Source organism: Mus pahari, chromosome 8, assembly GCF_900095145.1.
Source record: "Mus pahari chromosome 8, PAHARI_EIJ_v1.1, whole genome shotgun sequence".
Taxonomy (NCBI): Eukaryota; Metazoa; Chordata; class Mammalia; order Rodentia; family Muridae; genus Mus; species Mus pahari.
The window spans coordinates 47,583,620-47,600,244 of NC_034597.1; the positions used below are offsets into that span (position 1 = coordinate 47,583,620).

General features: G+C 42.0%; 1 protein-coding gene across 1 annotated transcript in view; it reads right to left on the reverse strand.

The window, feature by feature from the left end:
• Window positions 1–16,625, reverse strand: part of Cenpj (centromere protein J) — a 42,346-nt gene that overhangs the window by 1,430 nt on the left and 24,291 nt on the right. Inside the window, exons 9-16 of the mRNA XM_021203372.2 lie at window positions 11,180–11,345; window positions 8,362–8,604; window positions 7,769–7,853; window positions 5,518–5,582; window positions 5,185–5,298; window positions 3,091–3,231; window positions 2,923–3,007; window positions 2,721–2,841 (exon numbers count right to left, since the gene is read on the reverse strand). Of these exons, the coding sequence (XP_021059031.1) occupies window positions 2,721–2,841; window positions 2,923–3,007; window positions 3,091–3,231; window positions 5,185–5,298; window positions 5,518–5,582; window positions 7,769–7,853; window positions 8,362–8,604; window positions 11,180–11,345 (1,020 nt within the window). The remainder of the gene's footprint in view (window positions 1–2,720; window positions 2,842–2,922; window positions 3,008–3,090; window positions 3,232–5,184; window positions 5,299–5,517; window positions 5,583–7,768; window positions 7,854–8,361; window positions 8,605–11,179; window positions 11,346–16,625) is intronic.

The window sequence follows — 16,625 nt, forward strand, 5'->3', positions numbered from 1 at the left end:
AACTAACCAGTACCCCAGAGCTCGTGTCTCTAGCTGCATATGTAGCAGAAGATGGCCTAGTCCGCCATCATTGGGAAGAGAGGCCCCTTGGTCTTGCAAACTATATATGCCCCAGTACAGGGGAACACCAGGGCCAAGAAGTAGGAGTGGGTGGGTAGGGGAGCAGGGGAGGGGGGAGGGTATAGGGAACTTTTGGGATAGCATTTGAAATGTAAATAAAGAAAATATCTAATAAAAAAAATAGGAGCTGGGCATAGTGGTAGGCACCCAGCTGTAATACCAGCCCCATAGGAGGACTAGGAGTTCAATACCAGCCTGAACACACAAAAACCCTTGCCTCACCACCCCTGAAATTTAAAATAGAGCTAGAGGGACCTCAGAAGAAGAGCACTTGCCTAGTGTGCATGAGGCCTTAATTCAATCCTCAGTACTATGGGAGAATAAAAAGAAAAGAAACGTACACCAGGAAAGCTAGCTAAAAGTAGCCTTTGATTTTGCAATCATTTCTTCTCCTAAACACTAGTTAGTCCTATCTTTTCCCAATACAACTGCAAGTTCTGTTTGCAGCATTTCAGTTCCAGCATTATTAGTAACAGCTACTTTATATGTGGCCATGAAAAGTTTCTATTAAGTGTTTAGTTTTTGTTTTTTAATTTTAGATGTGTTCAGCCTCTGAAATTTATTTTATTTTTATTTTGGGGGCACAGTCTCTTTTTATGTAGCCCTCCCTAACTAGCCTGCAACTCATTATGTAAAGCAGGCTGTCCTCAAACGCTCAGTGATCTACCTGCCTCCTCAGTTCTGGGACTAATAACTCGTGTATCACATATGTAGCAAATGTTCAGCTTGGCCTTCATGTAGGTCCCCAACAACTGGTGCTGTCCCTTAATCTGGTGCCTGCCTGCCTGTGGATCCTGTTGTCCTAAGTGAGCCACCCTGTCTCGCTTCAGTGGGAGAGGATGCACCTAGTCCTGCAATCCCCCTTCCCAGGAGAATGGGGGCACTGGGGGAAGATTTGTGTGGGTGGGTACTGGGAGGAGAGGAGGTGCTGATACTGGGATGTAAAGTGAATAAATCATGAAGAAAAAAAAAACAAACTCATGTATGTCACCATGCCCAGCTCAAAACTGGTCATCATGCTTAAATTTAGCTATTCAGTTTCCTTGTGGGAAAGCTGGGGTGGCTCTTTTTCACTAAATTAAAGACTGCTTGAGTACTTTGAACAATTAACACCAAGTGGATTGTTGGTCATATATCTATGGGACATTCACAATGAATTCCCCACAACTGACAGAATTTCCATGACCAATAGAAGTCTGGGATTACAGACTGGGAATCAGCAATTTGGAACATAGATGGGCAGGTGTTACCAGCAGAACAGTCTTGTGCCACATAAATGTGGGAGACACAAAACCCATTCCAAGAACTGATGCTTCCTCGGGGGAATCCGTGCCCCAGCACAGATGCAACTGAACAATCTAGGCGATACCAATGGCACACTACCACAGCTCTTAAGGAAAAAGAATCCTGGCCAGATACTTGGGATTTTGCCGATGAAAATAAGAATGGCTATGAGTTAATCTATGTTGAAGCTAGATGCATTAGTACATAATTTTTCTTATTTCTCTTTATTATGCAAGCAAAACTTCAAAAGTAAAATTAAACAAAATCTTAAATTTGTGCTAATGTTATCTTAATGTTATCCAATGTATGGTAGATTTGTAAATTTTTTAACAAACTATTGTACAGCAAGGGGAAACCATTACAATGACTATAAGAAGTCCATGTACCACCTAAATTCATTTTACTTCCTTAGTGAATTTTTACCATAGACTTCATGTTGATTAGTGTTAACTGTTTTCAAAAAAGGAGGAATTTAGTTCCTACAATAAAGAAGGGAGAACTCAAAATTAGATGTGGCAGAGCTTCTCCAGGGCTACTATTAAAATGGTGGGGGTAAAGGCTCTGCATCAGGCTGGTGATGGTCCACCCCAGAATCTCAGCATGAGGGAGGTATAGGCCAGCCTAAGCTACAAGAAACCCTGCTTTGAAAAAAACCAAAAAACATGGTTTTTAATGTGGATTGGGCATCCAGAGACCACATAAAATTAACATTCAGAAGGACAAAGAAAGAGCTTATTGATTTTGAAAGTTTGGATCAAATATGCCCAGAGATTAAACCTGTAACAGAACAGAGAGCTTGAGAAATTGAAAAGAGGGCAGTCTGCCTTCTGCATCTCCTGTTTTCAGGACTCACTAAACTTCGAGACAACTTCCTCTCCTGAGTTCTGTGCAGCCTCTAAGTCCCATTAGCCCACATGCTTCTAAACTTCACAGTGTCTGTGTTCACTTCTCACCTCATTGAAACTTCAACTCACTGATATATTTTGATTTGTTTTTGGGAGGGTGCATGCTCCCTTGCAGGTAGAGCCAAAGAAGGATTCTAGTTTATTCCCTTAAGACAAGGTCTCTCATCGAACTTGCGGTTTAGGCTAGGCTTCCTGGACCTACCTGACTTTCCCCCTACCCCATGCCCAGCACTGGGATCACAGGAACATGCACCTATGGCTTTTAGAGGTTGGTAAGTTCCAATTCAGACCTTCACTCTGCACAGCAAGTGCTCTTTTCTACTGACATCTGTCCCAAAGGTTTCAGATTTATTTTAAAATTGGAACCATGAAAACTGGAAAACGTAGGAACAGATTTAAGAGGTGCCATACCGTTGTACTCGGACAATTGTGCCATCCGGAAAGATGCTCTCTTCTTGACCATCAGCAAATAAAGTCTTAATGGTCTGGTCAGGAAATGTGATTTCTTTTCTTCCATCTGGGAAATGCTTTTCTGTTTTAAAAATGATTGTTATCAAAATATTTTCTTAAAGGAAGGTTGAAGTTTAATAGTGGAGGCAAAGTTAATTTGTACCTATTTGTCCACTTGAGAAATGTAAGACTTCAAGTCCTTCTGGGTACGTGGTGTGCGTGGTCTGGGCAGCAGCATAGTAGTAGACCTACAAAGACATTTAGTCAATTTGCCTGAGATGACCTTCTCCTGAGATGACGCAGCTAGCAGCATTGCCCTGAGCATACATACCACTCTCTCATCTGGCATGACTTGCTTCACATCACCATTGAAAAATGTAACGGTGATGCTCTTCCCATCAGCACTCACTTCTTTCCGAGTTCCATTGGGAAACAGAACAACCCGACACCCATTTTTATAAATTTTTTCTACCTGAAAAGACACAAGGTAGGTAAGATTTCCTTCTGAGTAGAAGCCCTTGGGCCTGAGGAAGTTCAATGTCCCAATGTAGGGGAATGCCAGGGCAGGAAGACAGGTGTGGGTGGGTGAGTGGAGGAACACCCTCATAGAGGCAGGGGGAGGGGGATACGATAGGGGGTTTCCGAAGGGGAGACCTGGAAAGAGGAAAACATTTAAAATGTAAAAAGATTTCCTCCTGAGACCATGCAACAAAGGTATGAGGAATTCCCTCCCTATTTACCTACATGTCCAAATTCTCCATAATAAAAGTAAAACATTTTATAAAATCAAAAATAGGGATCACTTTTTTCACCAGGGTTTATGCTTTTCTCTTTTTTTGCTTTTCTTGTTTTTGTTGTTGTTTACATTCTATTTATGTTAACTCATCTAAAACAAAACCTCTCCTCAACTTGGTATCCTATAGAAGACTAATTAAATGTGGTTACTTCTTTTGACTGTTTATCCTCCTCAATGCTCAAGGCTAGACTGAACTTTGGCCTTATTTCAATTAAATGAACAAGATTAGGGTATATGCAACACAAACCCAATAGAAAAATCCTTAGTTACCTTCCCCAACAAATATCATTTATGCCCCTTTTCACTCCTCCTTTTGCTCAGCACACCCACTTTTTCCACTTAGAACATTTTTAATGCCAAGAATATGGGCCACAGAGATGGCGCACAGGTTACAGGCACTTGCTGCCAAGCCTGAGAACCTGAGTTCTTAGGACCCATATGTTGGAAGGAGAGCTCCAACTCCTGGACGTCATACTCTGACTTCCCCATGTGCCCACACAAATAGCTATAAGGCCAAGAACAAAGGTATGCCAGCTGGTAACAGTCCTGGCTCCACAACAGTATTACAAAGAACACAGAAGAGAAAGGCCTATGTAATGCAAAACTAAGTTAAAGGTTCGATATTCCTCCTTTTGTTTAATGCTAAATGTTCAAGCCTTATAGTCCATAAGCTAAGAACCAAAACACAGCCACAGATGGGCCACATGCATAATATTTTCCCGTTATAACGAAGTAGAAATATCTTTATTCCCCTTCATCCTAGCCATCACCATGTTACTTGTGTTTGTGGTGATAGTTGTAAGCCTGTGCTGACAGTTACAGAAAAGTACATCACACACAATTATGTAAAGTTCATAGAACTTGATATAGAACAGCTATGTTGTTGGTTTGTCTTTTCTGTACTGTGTTTTTATTTTAGAGCACACTCATACATGAACATTTATGTAAACACCATACTGTGAGTTTATATCACCACATGAAGTCTCCTGTGTTCAGCTTATCTGTGTCACATTGCTCATCTAGGCCCTAACAACAATAGCTCTACCACAAACATACCTACGCAACTCACACACACAGACACACACACATACATTCACACAGACACGGCATGGCCCAGGTCTGACATAGATGATCTCATAGGGCTGTGGAGGCACATTCCAAGATGTTCACATAATACAGTCTAACAATGCAGCTCTCAGAATAGGCCCCTGGCTGGGTGTGGCGGCTCATGCAGAGGCAGGCGGATTTCTGAGTTCGAGGCCAGCCTGGTCTACAGAGTGAGTTCCAGGACAGCCAGGGCTACACAGAGAAACCCTGTAAGGTGACAAATGAGACTCTTTTCAGAGTCTAGGCTCCTTATGTTAATGCATGGCTGTTTTGTATTGTATCATATATTTTTAATGACTTACTGATTTTTATTTTTATGAGGATCGATTAGTGTTCTGCCTGCCTGTATGTTTGTGTGTGATAGCATCAGATCCCCTGGAACTGGAGCTACAGACAGTTGTAGCCTGCCACATGGGTGCTAAGAATTGAACCCAGGTCCTCTGGAAGTGTAGCCAGTACTCTTAACCACTGAGTCAGCTCTTCAGCCCCAACACAATCATTATTTTAAATGAATGTTTTTACCTTTCCATCAGGATGATTGACTTCTCCCTGAATTTCCTCCTCTTTTTCCTCTTTGTTTTTATATTCAAGGTCTGGGAAGTTCACTTGTTGAAGAGGCTCTCTGGGCAAGGCAGCCTACAAGACATTTTTAAGCAGTTATAACCTGTACCTATTAAATTAAAAGCTAGATTCTAAAATTACATGATTCTATAACTAGTGTTTGTTGTTATATAGAAAACATTTGCAATGTTAAAAAAAAAAAAAGCCCTCCTTTATACCTGGTTGAAAATTGAACAAATCCATTTACACCCTGAATAAAGTACATTCAATATTTAACATTATAAAAAGATTTACTTGTCCTTTATCGGAGCTGCCTAAATCATGAGGAGGCGCAGACTTGTATCTTCTAGATAGATTTCCTGTTAGAAAGGAATTGTCAGAGTCAGTTTTGATGCTTAATGAAAATATTTAACTTATTGACCTGGTTAAACATTTCCTTTGGGGCCAAAGAGATGGCTTGCAACATTAAAAAGCCTTTAAATATTAATCCTTGGAACCCGCATGGTGGGAAGAGAGAACCAATTTCTACAGGCTGTCAGATGTCCCCCACATACCAGACATAAACCATTTCCTTTGTCAGTGCTGTTTTATTATATTTATGTGTATATGGGAGTCTGTGTACACACAGTGTACTCAGGCATGTGGGCGCCTGAGGGAACAGGAAGAGATCATCCACAGCTAGGCAGGGAAGACACTTGTTGCTCTTGCAGAGGAACCAGGTACAGCTCCCAGCACCCACACGGCAGCTAACAACACTGCAAACTCCGAGTCCAGGTAATCCAGTGCCCTCTTCTGGCCTCTGCAGGTACCAGGAAGGCATATACAAACAAAACAAAATACCACCTTGCAGGGGGAAAAAAAAAGGCCTAGCAATATTAAAATAATGGGTTCATCAAAATAGATAATGAGTACCCATAGGCCAGCCTTAGCTTCATAACCAGCTCAAGGCTAACCTGAGCTCTATCTTAAAGGAAAGGTTGACCAGCAATAGGCTGAAAAAAGGTTTTGTGATGTAAGTAAGAATGGTTAAAGATCTAAATAAATAATTTTCCCTTAAAAAACAAAAGAAGCAAATTCAGTGCTGAAGAGATGGCTGAGTTTTTCAGCACCCAGCTTGAAGCCTGAAACCTTAAGCCTTGGGTTTCAATTCCCAGTAATGAGGGGCTGGGGGATGTTTAGTATCCATCCAGCTGGTCAGCAGAGGGAATGATATTCAATGCATTTAAATGACAAAGGAAATGCAAATTAAAACAATGACAAATACACTTGGCTGTTAGCAAAAACTCAAATCTGACAGCATTGAGTACTGGGCAAGTATGGAATCCCACACTTTCCTAGCTTCTGAGTATAAAGTCAGGGCTAGGGAGACAGTGCAGTAGATAACAAATATGCTGCTAGGAGTGACCACTAGAGTTCAGTCTAGAGGTACCATGTGAGAAGTTACTTTCTTACAAGTTTTCTTCTCAGTCCACTTGTGTAACTCCCAAACAACACAATAAATAAATGTAATCAAAACTCTAAAACTATATTAGTATATTTTAGAAATAATTTTGACACAATCTATTGCTAGTACAGGGGAACACCAGGGCCAAGAAGAGAGAGTGGGTGGGTAGGTAAGCGGGGGGGGGGGGGGGGAATAGGGGACCTTGGGAATAGCATTTAAAATGTAAATGAAGTAAATACCTAATAAAAATTGGAAAAAAAATTCTACCAATTATCCAGTTATTCCAGCCCTTGCTATATACCTAGAGAACTGCATATGTGCAGAGAAGATAAGTCTGTGGTATTGCAGCATCACAAACCAAGTAATACAAGTGAATTTGTTGAGTCTGGAGAGATGGCCCAGCAGTTAAGAGCACTGACTGCTTTTGCAAAGAACCTGGGTTCAGTCTCCAGCCTTCACAGGGTAAATCCATAATAATCACAGAAACAGTATGAAACAATTTATAAATTGTATGGGCATGTGTAGTTTAAAAGAGTAAACAAGCATGAAATGGTATCAGGAATTATCTGAGGAGTATGACTGATATCGAGACCCTAAAACAACCCCCACAGGGTCCAAGTTTCTCCAGAAATCTCCTGATGGGGGAGGGAAAGGCTACAGTGCAGGCTCCAGGAGAGGAATTGGCCTCAAGAAGAGCACTCAATTCTGACAGCTTATCTCACAGCTAAATGAATAATGCACATTTTCTGGCCTATGTCTTGTCTTTTCTATAAAATTTAACCACTTACAGTTTATACACTGTAAATGATTCCATTTTCCTTTACCAATATGTTTCCTAATGTCTTTTGAAACAGAGAAACTAGGGCAGCAGTTTATATACTGGTGATGCAGAGGTTCCAAGATCATTTGTGTTTAACTCCTTGAATACAGTCCTCTCTCCTGTCCCCATCCCCTTCATGCTAAGCCAGTCTCACTTGGTAGCCCAGACCGGCCTTGAACCTGTAGTAAAGCCTCCTGACTGGTAGGGTAACAGCTGTCACCAAGCTCACCTAAAATTACCTATGATGTTCTAAAATATAAAAGAACCATACAGCTTCTTACCTTGTGCTGGCAAATGCTTTTTCTTATATTTTTCTACCTGGACTCCTGAAGAAACATGACTCTTTTGAAATTGAATTGATGAGCTCTATAATATGAGAGATAATTTTTAATATAATTAATCTGCATTTTATGACACTGAACAAAATTAACTCAGTTAAGAGCTGTTCTTCTATACTCTCAATTACTGCAGTAGGTAAATTGGTGGCTTTCTAGGAAAGAAACACACACACTATCCTCCAGCTCAAGACACAAAACCGACCTTCTTTATGTCAATCAGCCTCTTCCACAAACCTCCCTCCTGTCCCCAATGGTTGATGAAGCCACCTAACACTCCCCCATTCCCAAATCTGTGACTATCACCAGCACTGTCAGGACCTCCCACCTCCCTGGTGATAGTATCTTTGGTCTCTTGGCCTACCCCACCATTAATCTGTGCTCTGTCCAGCCTGAGCTTTCAGTCTAGTGGCAGTCCTCCTGGATCTGTGTAACACTAACTTCCCACCCTCTAAATCCATCATTCCATTTCCTGGCTTTATGAGTTTAAATGTACACTAGCCTTCACCGTGATTTGACAGAAGGCTCCCCAAACCTACCACGGACTCATCCTTTTTTGTGGCCATCATGTACTGGCAGGCCTTGGGACTGTTCTCCATAGCTTCTGCTCTCTTCCAGGCATCCAGTCGGAACCTTTCCATGACTTTTATCTCCTCCCTGAGGTCTGTGTTCTCTTTGACGAGCATCTCTATCTGGCTTCTGAGGCGACTCTGTGTGCTTGACCACTTTGTTTCCTTCCTTTTCAAGTCTTCCTGTAAATCTGCTATTTGCTGTTTCAAGGCCTCTCAAAAGAAAAAGTTAGAGAATTAAAACAAGGCAATTGGAGAAGAGATACCTCAATACAACAAAATGCCAGCCCACCGAAGACAGCAGGAGAGCAAGCCTAGACAGTAAATGGCATTGGGTTTTCCAGAGCTGGGATATAGAGTCAGTTAAGTGCTCACCTTACATTGTCAACAACTGATCACAAGCCAGGACAAAGCAGATTGAGCTCCGTATGGAGTAGGAATGCAGCCTAACCACTAACTAAAACGGGTGAATTAAAAAACGCCGGAATTCCTGAACAGAAGTCAACTCATGCTGAAGAGAAAACCGAATCCAAAGTCAAAGCCATCTGCCCTGAGAATAGATGAGCTGAAATCCATGAGTAAGGTTGTCCAAAGGTGGTGAGTTACCTCCATTGACTGCTCACAGTTAGTGCAAAACTGAATTCCATGTTAAATATCCCACCTCTTCTCACTATTGCACTTGACTAGTCTTCAAAAGAAAAGATATTAACGAGTAGAAAACAAGAAAATGAAGGAGGTACTATGTTTGCCATCTACAGGACCCTGGGTTCGATCCCCAGCAGCACAACAAACAAAAAGAAAAGATTAAGGAGGAGAAGGAGGGGAAGGAGGGGAAGAAACGAGGGGCTGGGAATGTAGCTGAAAGGTAGAACACACTTGCCAGTTTCCCAATGAGATTTCCCAGTAGTGAAAGAGGGAGAAATAAGCTGTTGTAGATGGAATAAACAAAACTAGTGAAGAAACTTCTAGAGCTGTACACACAATCAAGACTAAAGTCAGGACAGTGTCATCAGTGATTTGAGAACTAGAACAAAGACAATAGAGGACAGCACTGAACAGTCTCCCAAATAAAACCGGCGGGCCATTTTACTGGCTCACTAGAAAAGACCCAAGAGCACAGAGTGATGGAATTCAGCTAGGATTATAGCTAGCTGGGAAGGATGGAGAGATGCTGCCTTCCTCTGTATCAGATATCTGTGTGCCCTGGAGACCAGTGCAGCAGGTTCCTCATAAGACTACGGCATGACTTTCATGGCTGCCTAATTCATGTTAGGCCCTCGTGTTTCATACAATCAAAAGGCAAAGAACACTAAGATCATTCTGAGAAACCAGTATTACTCTGATAACAAAACCCATACAAGCACACAAAACTTCTCATTTCTGTACTCTGATGCCCCATCATCAGGCTGAGGACTGAGTCCTGGGATTTGAGCATGCTAGGCAAATGCTGACTTAAATCATCAGACTTAAAACTTCTCCATAAACAAGGAGCACTCTTTTCGTGAGCACACATCCCCAGGTGAGTGAACTGCAGGGACAAAAATGGAGACGAGACACAGGGAAGGGAGGTCCAGTGACCAGCCCAAATTGGGATCCATCTCAAGGGGAGGCTCCAAGTCCTGACACTATTACTAATGCTCTGGTCTGCTTAAAGACAGGAGCCTAGCATGACTACCCTCTGTGAGGCCCAACAAGCAACTATTGAGATAGACGCAGATACTTACACTCAGGGTTTCTCCGTGTAGCCCTGGCTGTCCTGGAACTCACTTTGTAGACCAGGCTGGCCTTGAACTCAGAAATCCGCCTGCCTCTGCCTCCAGAGTGCTGGGATTAAAGGCGTGAGCCACCACGCCCAGTTCCTGACACCCTTTTCTGATCTCCAGGGGCACTGCACATATATAATGCACATACATACCTATACATGTAAAAACTATAAAAAGTGCATTCATTGTTTTTAACTGCTACTTTCCCCTGCCATGCCCATGTTTACCTCTAAGATGAACAGAGCCACTACTTGCCCTCTTACTGTGTAAGTTTTGTAACAAAATCCCTAGTTAGTACATGGTCATAAAATGCGCCTTTAATCCCAGCACTTAAGAGGCAGAGGCAGTGGGCTGGAGAGATGGCTCAGTGGTTAAGAGCACCGACTGCTCTTCCGAAGGTCCTGAGTTCAAATCCCAGCAACCACATGGTGGCTCACAACCATCCGTAATGAGATCTGACACCCTCTTCTGGTGTGTCTGGAGGCAGCTACAGTGTACTTAGATATAATAATAAATAAATCTTTTTAAAAAAAGGAGAAAAAAAAAAGAGCTAGCAGCAGCCACTGTGTGACAGTCAACTGAACTGGTGCACATCCAGTCCCCCAGGGTCTCTGCTACTGAATAATGGACTGGCAACTAACTGTCAGAGTCACACTGTGATACAGTGTCACAGACACCTGTTTCTCTCCCTACCCATCCCCTTCTTTAAGTACACTGCAGCTATCAGATCAGATCTCCTTATTGGTTGTGAGCCACCATGTGGTTGCTGGGATTTGAACTCGGGACTTTTGGAAGAGCAGTCGGGTGCTCTTACCCACTGAACCATCTCACCAGCCCTACCCATCCCCTTCTTGAGACAGGGTTTCACCCTCTAGCCTCTTCTCCCTCAGCCTTCTAAAACCTTGAATTAGTGGCACACATGATTGCCAGCTCACACTTTCTTTCGGAAACATCGAAGAACTCTAACGGGACTCTCCCAAGATCACTGTCTTTATTAACCTGGAGTGTGGTGTAGTGCCAGGTACCTGTATTTCTTCGCGCTCCTTTTTATCTGGGAATGTTCTTGCAGCTGCTGTATACTTCTCAAAGACTTTGCGCTCCTTTTGGAGTTTCCTTGTCTCCTCCTTTCTATACTCTTCTATTCGAGCCAGCTCTCTTGCTTTTTGTTGCTCAAAGTCAGCAATTTCTTTCCTACAATGAATATGCCACATTGTCATAGGACAGTCTCAATATACCTATGTTCACCCAAGTGTGATGGTATACACCTTCATTTCTAGCATTGGGTGGCTGAGGGTAGATACAGGATCCCTTGAATACTGAAATATTCAACCCCAGCCTGAGCAACACAGTGAGACCCTCCATCACAAAACTAAACAAACAAAAAAGCCCTGAGCTATAATCCCCAGTGCTAAAAAATAAGTAAATACAATAAGTCAATCCACCTACAATCCACTGGCCTCAAAGGTTAGCCAGTTCACTTGCCCTAACGTTCATTCATCAAGCATCTACCAGGTGCCTACTGTGACTCTAGGAAGTAGGATGCCACAGCCTACTACACTGCAATGGGAAAAACAGGCAGTAACAGGGCCAGCAGATAGCTCTGCAGGTGAAAGGCTTACTGAACAAATCTGATGCCAACTTGGATCCCATGGTGGAAAGAGGACAGAGTCCTGAAAACTGTCCTCTGACCACACTAGTACCATGTCATGGGTGAACCTCACAACATATACACGATACACACACAAATGGTGAGAAAAAAAAATGACACATTAGAAGCATTAGGAGGAAAACAAGAAGCACACACAATAATAACAAATGTAAAACTGATTTTTAAAAAATGTAATAAATGTGGAAGACTGGAGTGCACTAACACAGTGTATCCTCTCCAGAGAGGCTTTGTTGAAAGAATTTAGGGACAATGCAGCTCATGAGGGTCAAAAAGGTTAACTGAAGCACCCAGCACTCGCCTGCTTCTCCACAAAGAACTAAAGCAACATGTATACAGCTACTCTCCAAAGTGAGCAACCAACACTACAACAGCAGGAGAAAATGGAGCCTTGGGCCAGGCAGGTGAGATCGCTCAGTTCCTGGCATACTGACAACTGAGATTGAGCCCCAGGACCCACATAGTAGAAAGAAAACTCCTGAATGTTATTTGACCCCCACATGCATGCTCATGTAACTAACACACACACACACACACACACACACACACACACACACACACACACACATTTTGTTGTTTTTTGAGACAGGATTTCTCTGTGTACCCCTGGAACTCACTCTGACCTTGAACTCCAAGATCCACCTGTCTCTGCCTTCCAAGTGCTGGGATTAAAGGCTTACACCACCACACTGAGCAGTACATGTAAATTTAAATATTCATATAAAATCAGAAACCTTGTAGAATGTAGACATGTAGGGAATGGTATAATAACAAAGCCAATATACCCTCATGTGTTACCAGGTTCCACAGACAAGGACTCTGTTCTGTCCCAGCAAACTTTAGCACACAGACGCTCCCAGCACTCTCTGTTGGCAAGTTTCAGTGCTCACAGGTTTATAATCTACAAGATACATAACCTGAAATCTGTACTCTAGTCATATCTCCCAGGGAGCTAGGATCTGAAATTAAACTGCTCTGTGGGTCAGAAATCCATGCATATTCTTATATCTGAAACCCACAGACACTGTTCTGCATTGGCACAGAAAATAGCTTCAGGGAACAAACCTGGCCAAAAAGAGTGGCTGCCTCAACCCACAGAATGCCCAGACTATAGGAGATTGGTGTTTAGACAGAGAAGACACACAAGGCATCATCCCAACCCCACCTCCCTGATAGACAACGGGACGTTTGCCCACTATAACCTTGGGAATGGCCAGTGCCAAATAGATTCAAGCCAGAGTGAAGACTGAAGGCATCACCCTTACTGCCATCCCTCACCTGGCACAATTAGTCCTGTCTAACTGAAAGTGGCTTCAATGCCCTGAGGGTGCTGGGGTTTAAGCAGCACTCAGCCTTCATCCCACACCAAGGGCACGCAGCCCACATGCATCTAAATGGAAACTACAAGTACTACCATTTACCTTCTGCTCACTTCAGTGGGCACTGCAGCTCAAGAAGAAAGTCAGACAGAGCCTACTACAGAAAACCACAGCTAGTCAAAATGCAGAACTGTGGACACCAGGCCCAGTGGACACATCTACAAAGCACTCTAGCACCCAGTGTTCAGGGGACATGGTGGGAGAGGGAGCAGAAAGACTGTAAGCACCAGAGTGTAATATCCAAAATGAATTCAAGACCACCCAGTGCCTTCCCCCTTTGAAAAGGACTTTCCAAACTGTACTAGCAGGCCAAGTGCAGAGCCAGATAAGGAAGCTAGCTGACTAAACAAATGTAAAACCATAGTTTTAGCAGTCAAAATGATTAAGCCTGCAAATGCCAAAATAATATTAGCTGTTCTCAGAGAAATAACCATAACAAAAATAACAGTTCTCAAAAGAATTCCCCTACCCCCGCCCCACACTGAATTCTGAGAAAGGCCACAAACCGCCCTGACCTCGCTAGGATTCCCTGTGACATTAATAGCTCTGACATTAATAGCTGACCCATAAGTTCAAAATGTTACTATTGCTTTGCTGACCAAATCATAATAACCCACCATGGGGGCAAGCAAAGTGAGTCACTAGGCCAGAGGTAGTCACTGTGCAAACCAACCAATGCCTGAAAGGGTTACTTGCTACATCAATAAGAACCCTGTTGCTCATATCTGTCCCTTATAAGGTATAAAAAGTGTGTTCTTTCTTTGTTCTGTATGTCTCCTCTGGCCTGTGTGCTGAGAGGGGAGTCCCCAACATGTTGGATCAATAAAAATCCTCATGCGGTTTGCAGTGATGATGGTCTCTGTGGTCTTTGTGAGTGAGGATCTTTTGACAAACTCCAACGAGAGATCAGGAAGTCTGCTGTGAGAGTGTGTCTCCTAACAATGTGAAGCTATACCCATAGTCTCACCAACACAACTACCGAAAACATGAGCTGAGCAAGGGTGAGCCCAAGAGTCGGAAAAACAGTTTTTCCTGTGGAAAAGCACATCAGTTAGTTATCCAGTACCAAAGTCAGCCCTGAAAACAAACAAATGAGTAACATACATGTAGACAGACTGAGCAGGTTGTAGTTAGGAATACACATGTATATACATACATAAATGCAATAACAATGAAAAAAAGGGCCATGAATTTAAAAGAAAGCAGAGGGGTTTGTGGAAGTGTTTGGAAGAAGAGAAAGGAAAGGGAGAAATGTTGTAATTGGGTTATAATCTGCAAAAGAGAGTAAACAATGAATAAGAAGAATGCAACCTACCCCTTGGTTAAAAGGTACCTTTGTCTCCTCCCTAAGGGTTAATCCATACACCAATTAAACCCAACAGGCATACAGAGAACACTACCCACTGTAAAAGTTGCATCCTTCTCAACTATGAATAGGCCATTCCTGCCATAGTAGACCATCTGTAGGCCATGAAACAATGCCCAGCAAGCTAAAGTAAATGAAATCATGCAAAGTACCTTGTCTAGCCTGAGCAGAGCACGTTCCAGAAATCACTACAACTAAAAACCAGCAGGCACAACTCTGGGGTTTTATGGTTGGCTGGTTTGTGGGTTTTGTTTCTGCATGCTGGTTTGGAGCATAGGGATTGATACAGGATCTCATTCTGTCATTCTGTTACCCACGGTGGCCTCACATTTGTGGCATCCTCCTGCCTCAGCTTCCTCACTGCTGGGATTACAAATCTGAGCTATCACTTTTTTGATTTATTTATTCACATTTTAATCTATTTTAAACTTTGTGTATTTGTGGTGATTTAAGCATATATAGCATCCTTTTTCTTAGAATGCTACAAAGGCACATTTCATTTGTATGCATATGGTCCCATTCTAAAGTATCCAGTTTCCTTGCAAACTGCTTGAGTGGTCACATACATAAACAATAATAACAAAATATATTTACACTCTTATAATGTTAAATCTGGCTGAAATATATATATATAGTGGGCTTTTTTTTTTTTCATGTGATTATGAGCTGGGTGTGGTGGCCCATGCCTTTAATCCCACCACTTGGGAGGCAGAGGCAGGCAGATTTCTGAGTTTAAGGCCAGCCTGGTCTACAGAATGAGTTCCAGAACAGCCAGGGCTATCCAGAGAAACCCAGTTTCGGGAAAAAAAAAAAATACAGTGTGATTATGCCATGACTTCCAAATTTGTTTAACGATTGGCTTCTATTTCTGAAAAATTCTATGTAATGAGTATAAAATGCTGAGTGAATTTTTAATGCTAAAACCCCATTTTAAACCGCTTTCTATGCATACGTAGGAAACAACTAATATGGCCTCAAAAGTAGTTGGTGTTTTATTTTAATGTTGTGTTTACACAGTACATGTTATTTTTTTCTAGTGTCCTTTTACAAGGCAATTAACTGGCATTTAAAGTAACCTAAAACAACATACTGTTACTCTTTTTATATAAATTTTCTTCCAAAGGATCTTGGAAAAAAATAATGAATTGGAAGATAATATGAAGTACCTCTGGACAATTCTAATTGTTCTTGGAGTACAGTGGAAACATGCCAGTGTTCCCTACAAGGTGGGTTTTTTTTTTGNTTTTTTNTTTTTTTTTTTTTGGGTTTTCGAGACAGGGTTTCTCTGTGTAGCTCTGGCTGTCCTGGAACTCACTTTGTAGACCAGGCTGGCCTCGAACTCAGAAATCTGCCTGCCTCTGCCTCCCGAGTGCTGGGATTAAAGGCCTGCGCCACCAGGCCCGGCCCTACAAGGTTGTTTTTAAGCTCAGTTCTTCATGTATCAGCATACTTTCATGCTTGTCACTAGATTCAAATTTGAACAATCTTAAGAGATGAGCTCACTGTGGTTACATGGTTAACTCAAGTGCTGTTCCTGAAGTACAATGGCCCTAATATGCAAGGCACAGGATCATCCAATATTGTTGAATTTAGGAAAAACAATGAAGTGAAGGCTAGGGGTAAAAACTGAAAAACAAACAGAAAACTCAAAAAAGTCCAGTAAAGTGAAGATCATAATTTGCAAAAGAGGATACCATAAGATCAATAAAAAGCTCCACACAGATCCTCTGAATTCATGTAGACTATTTGATTAAATTATTTGTGAGAGTTTTGAGGTACACATTTAGTGTTATAATAACTTTATAAAATTTAAACTTTTATCAAAAATATTTATACATTATAACAATAAATTGCTTTTGCCCTCCGTAACTGCCAACACAAAATGCATAAAATGTACTTGATGTAAATGCTGGAATTTGAGGTATCTGCTTGACCACTATACAAAGTGGTGAAATTAAAAAGTATGCTTATAACTCAGAGCGTGACGACTCGAGCATGCACATGTACAACTTAAGCATACATATGTACAACTTGAGCATGCATATGTACAACTTGAGCAT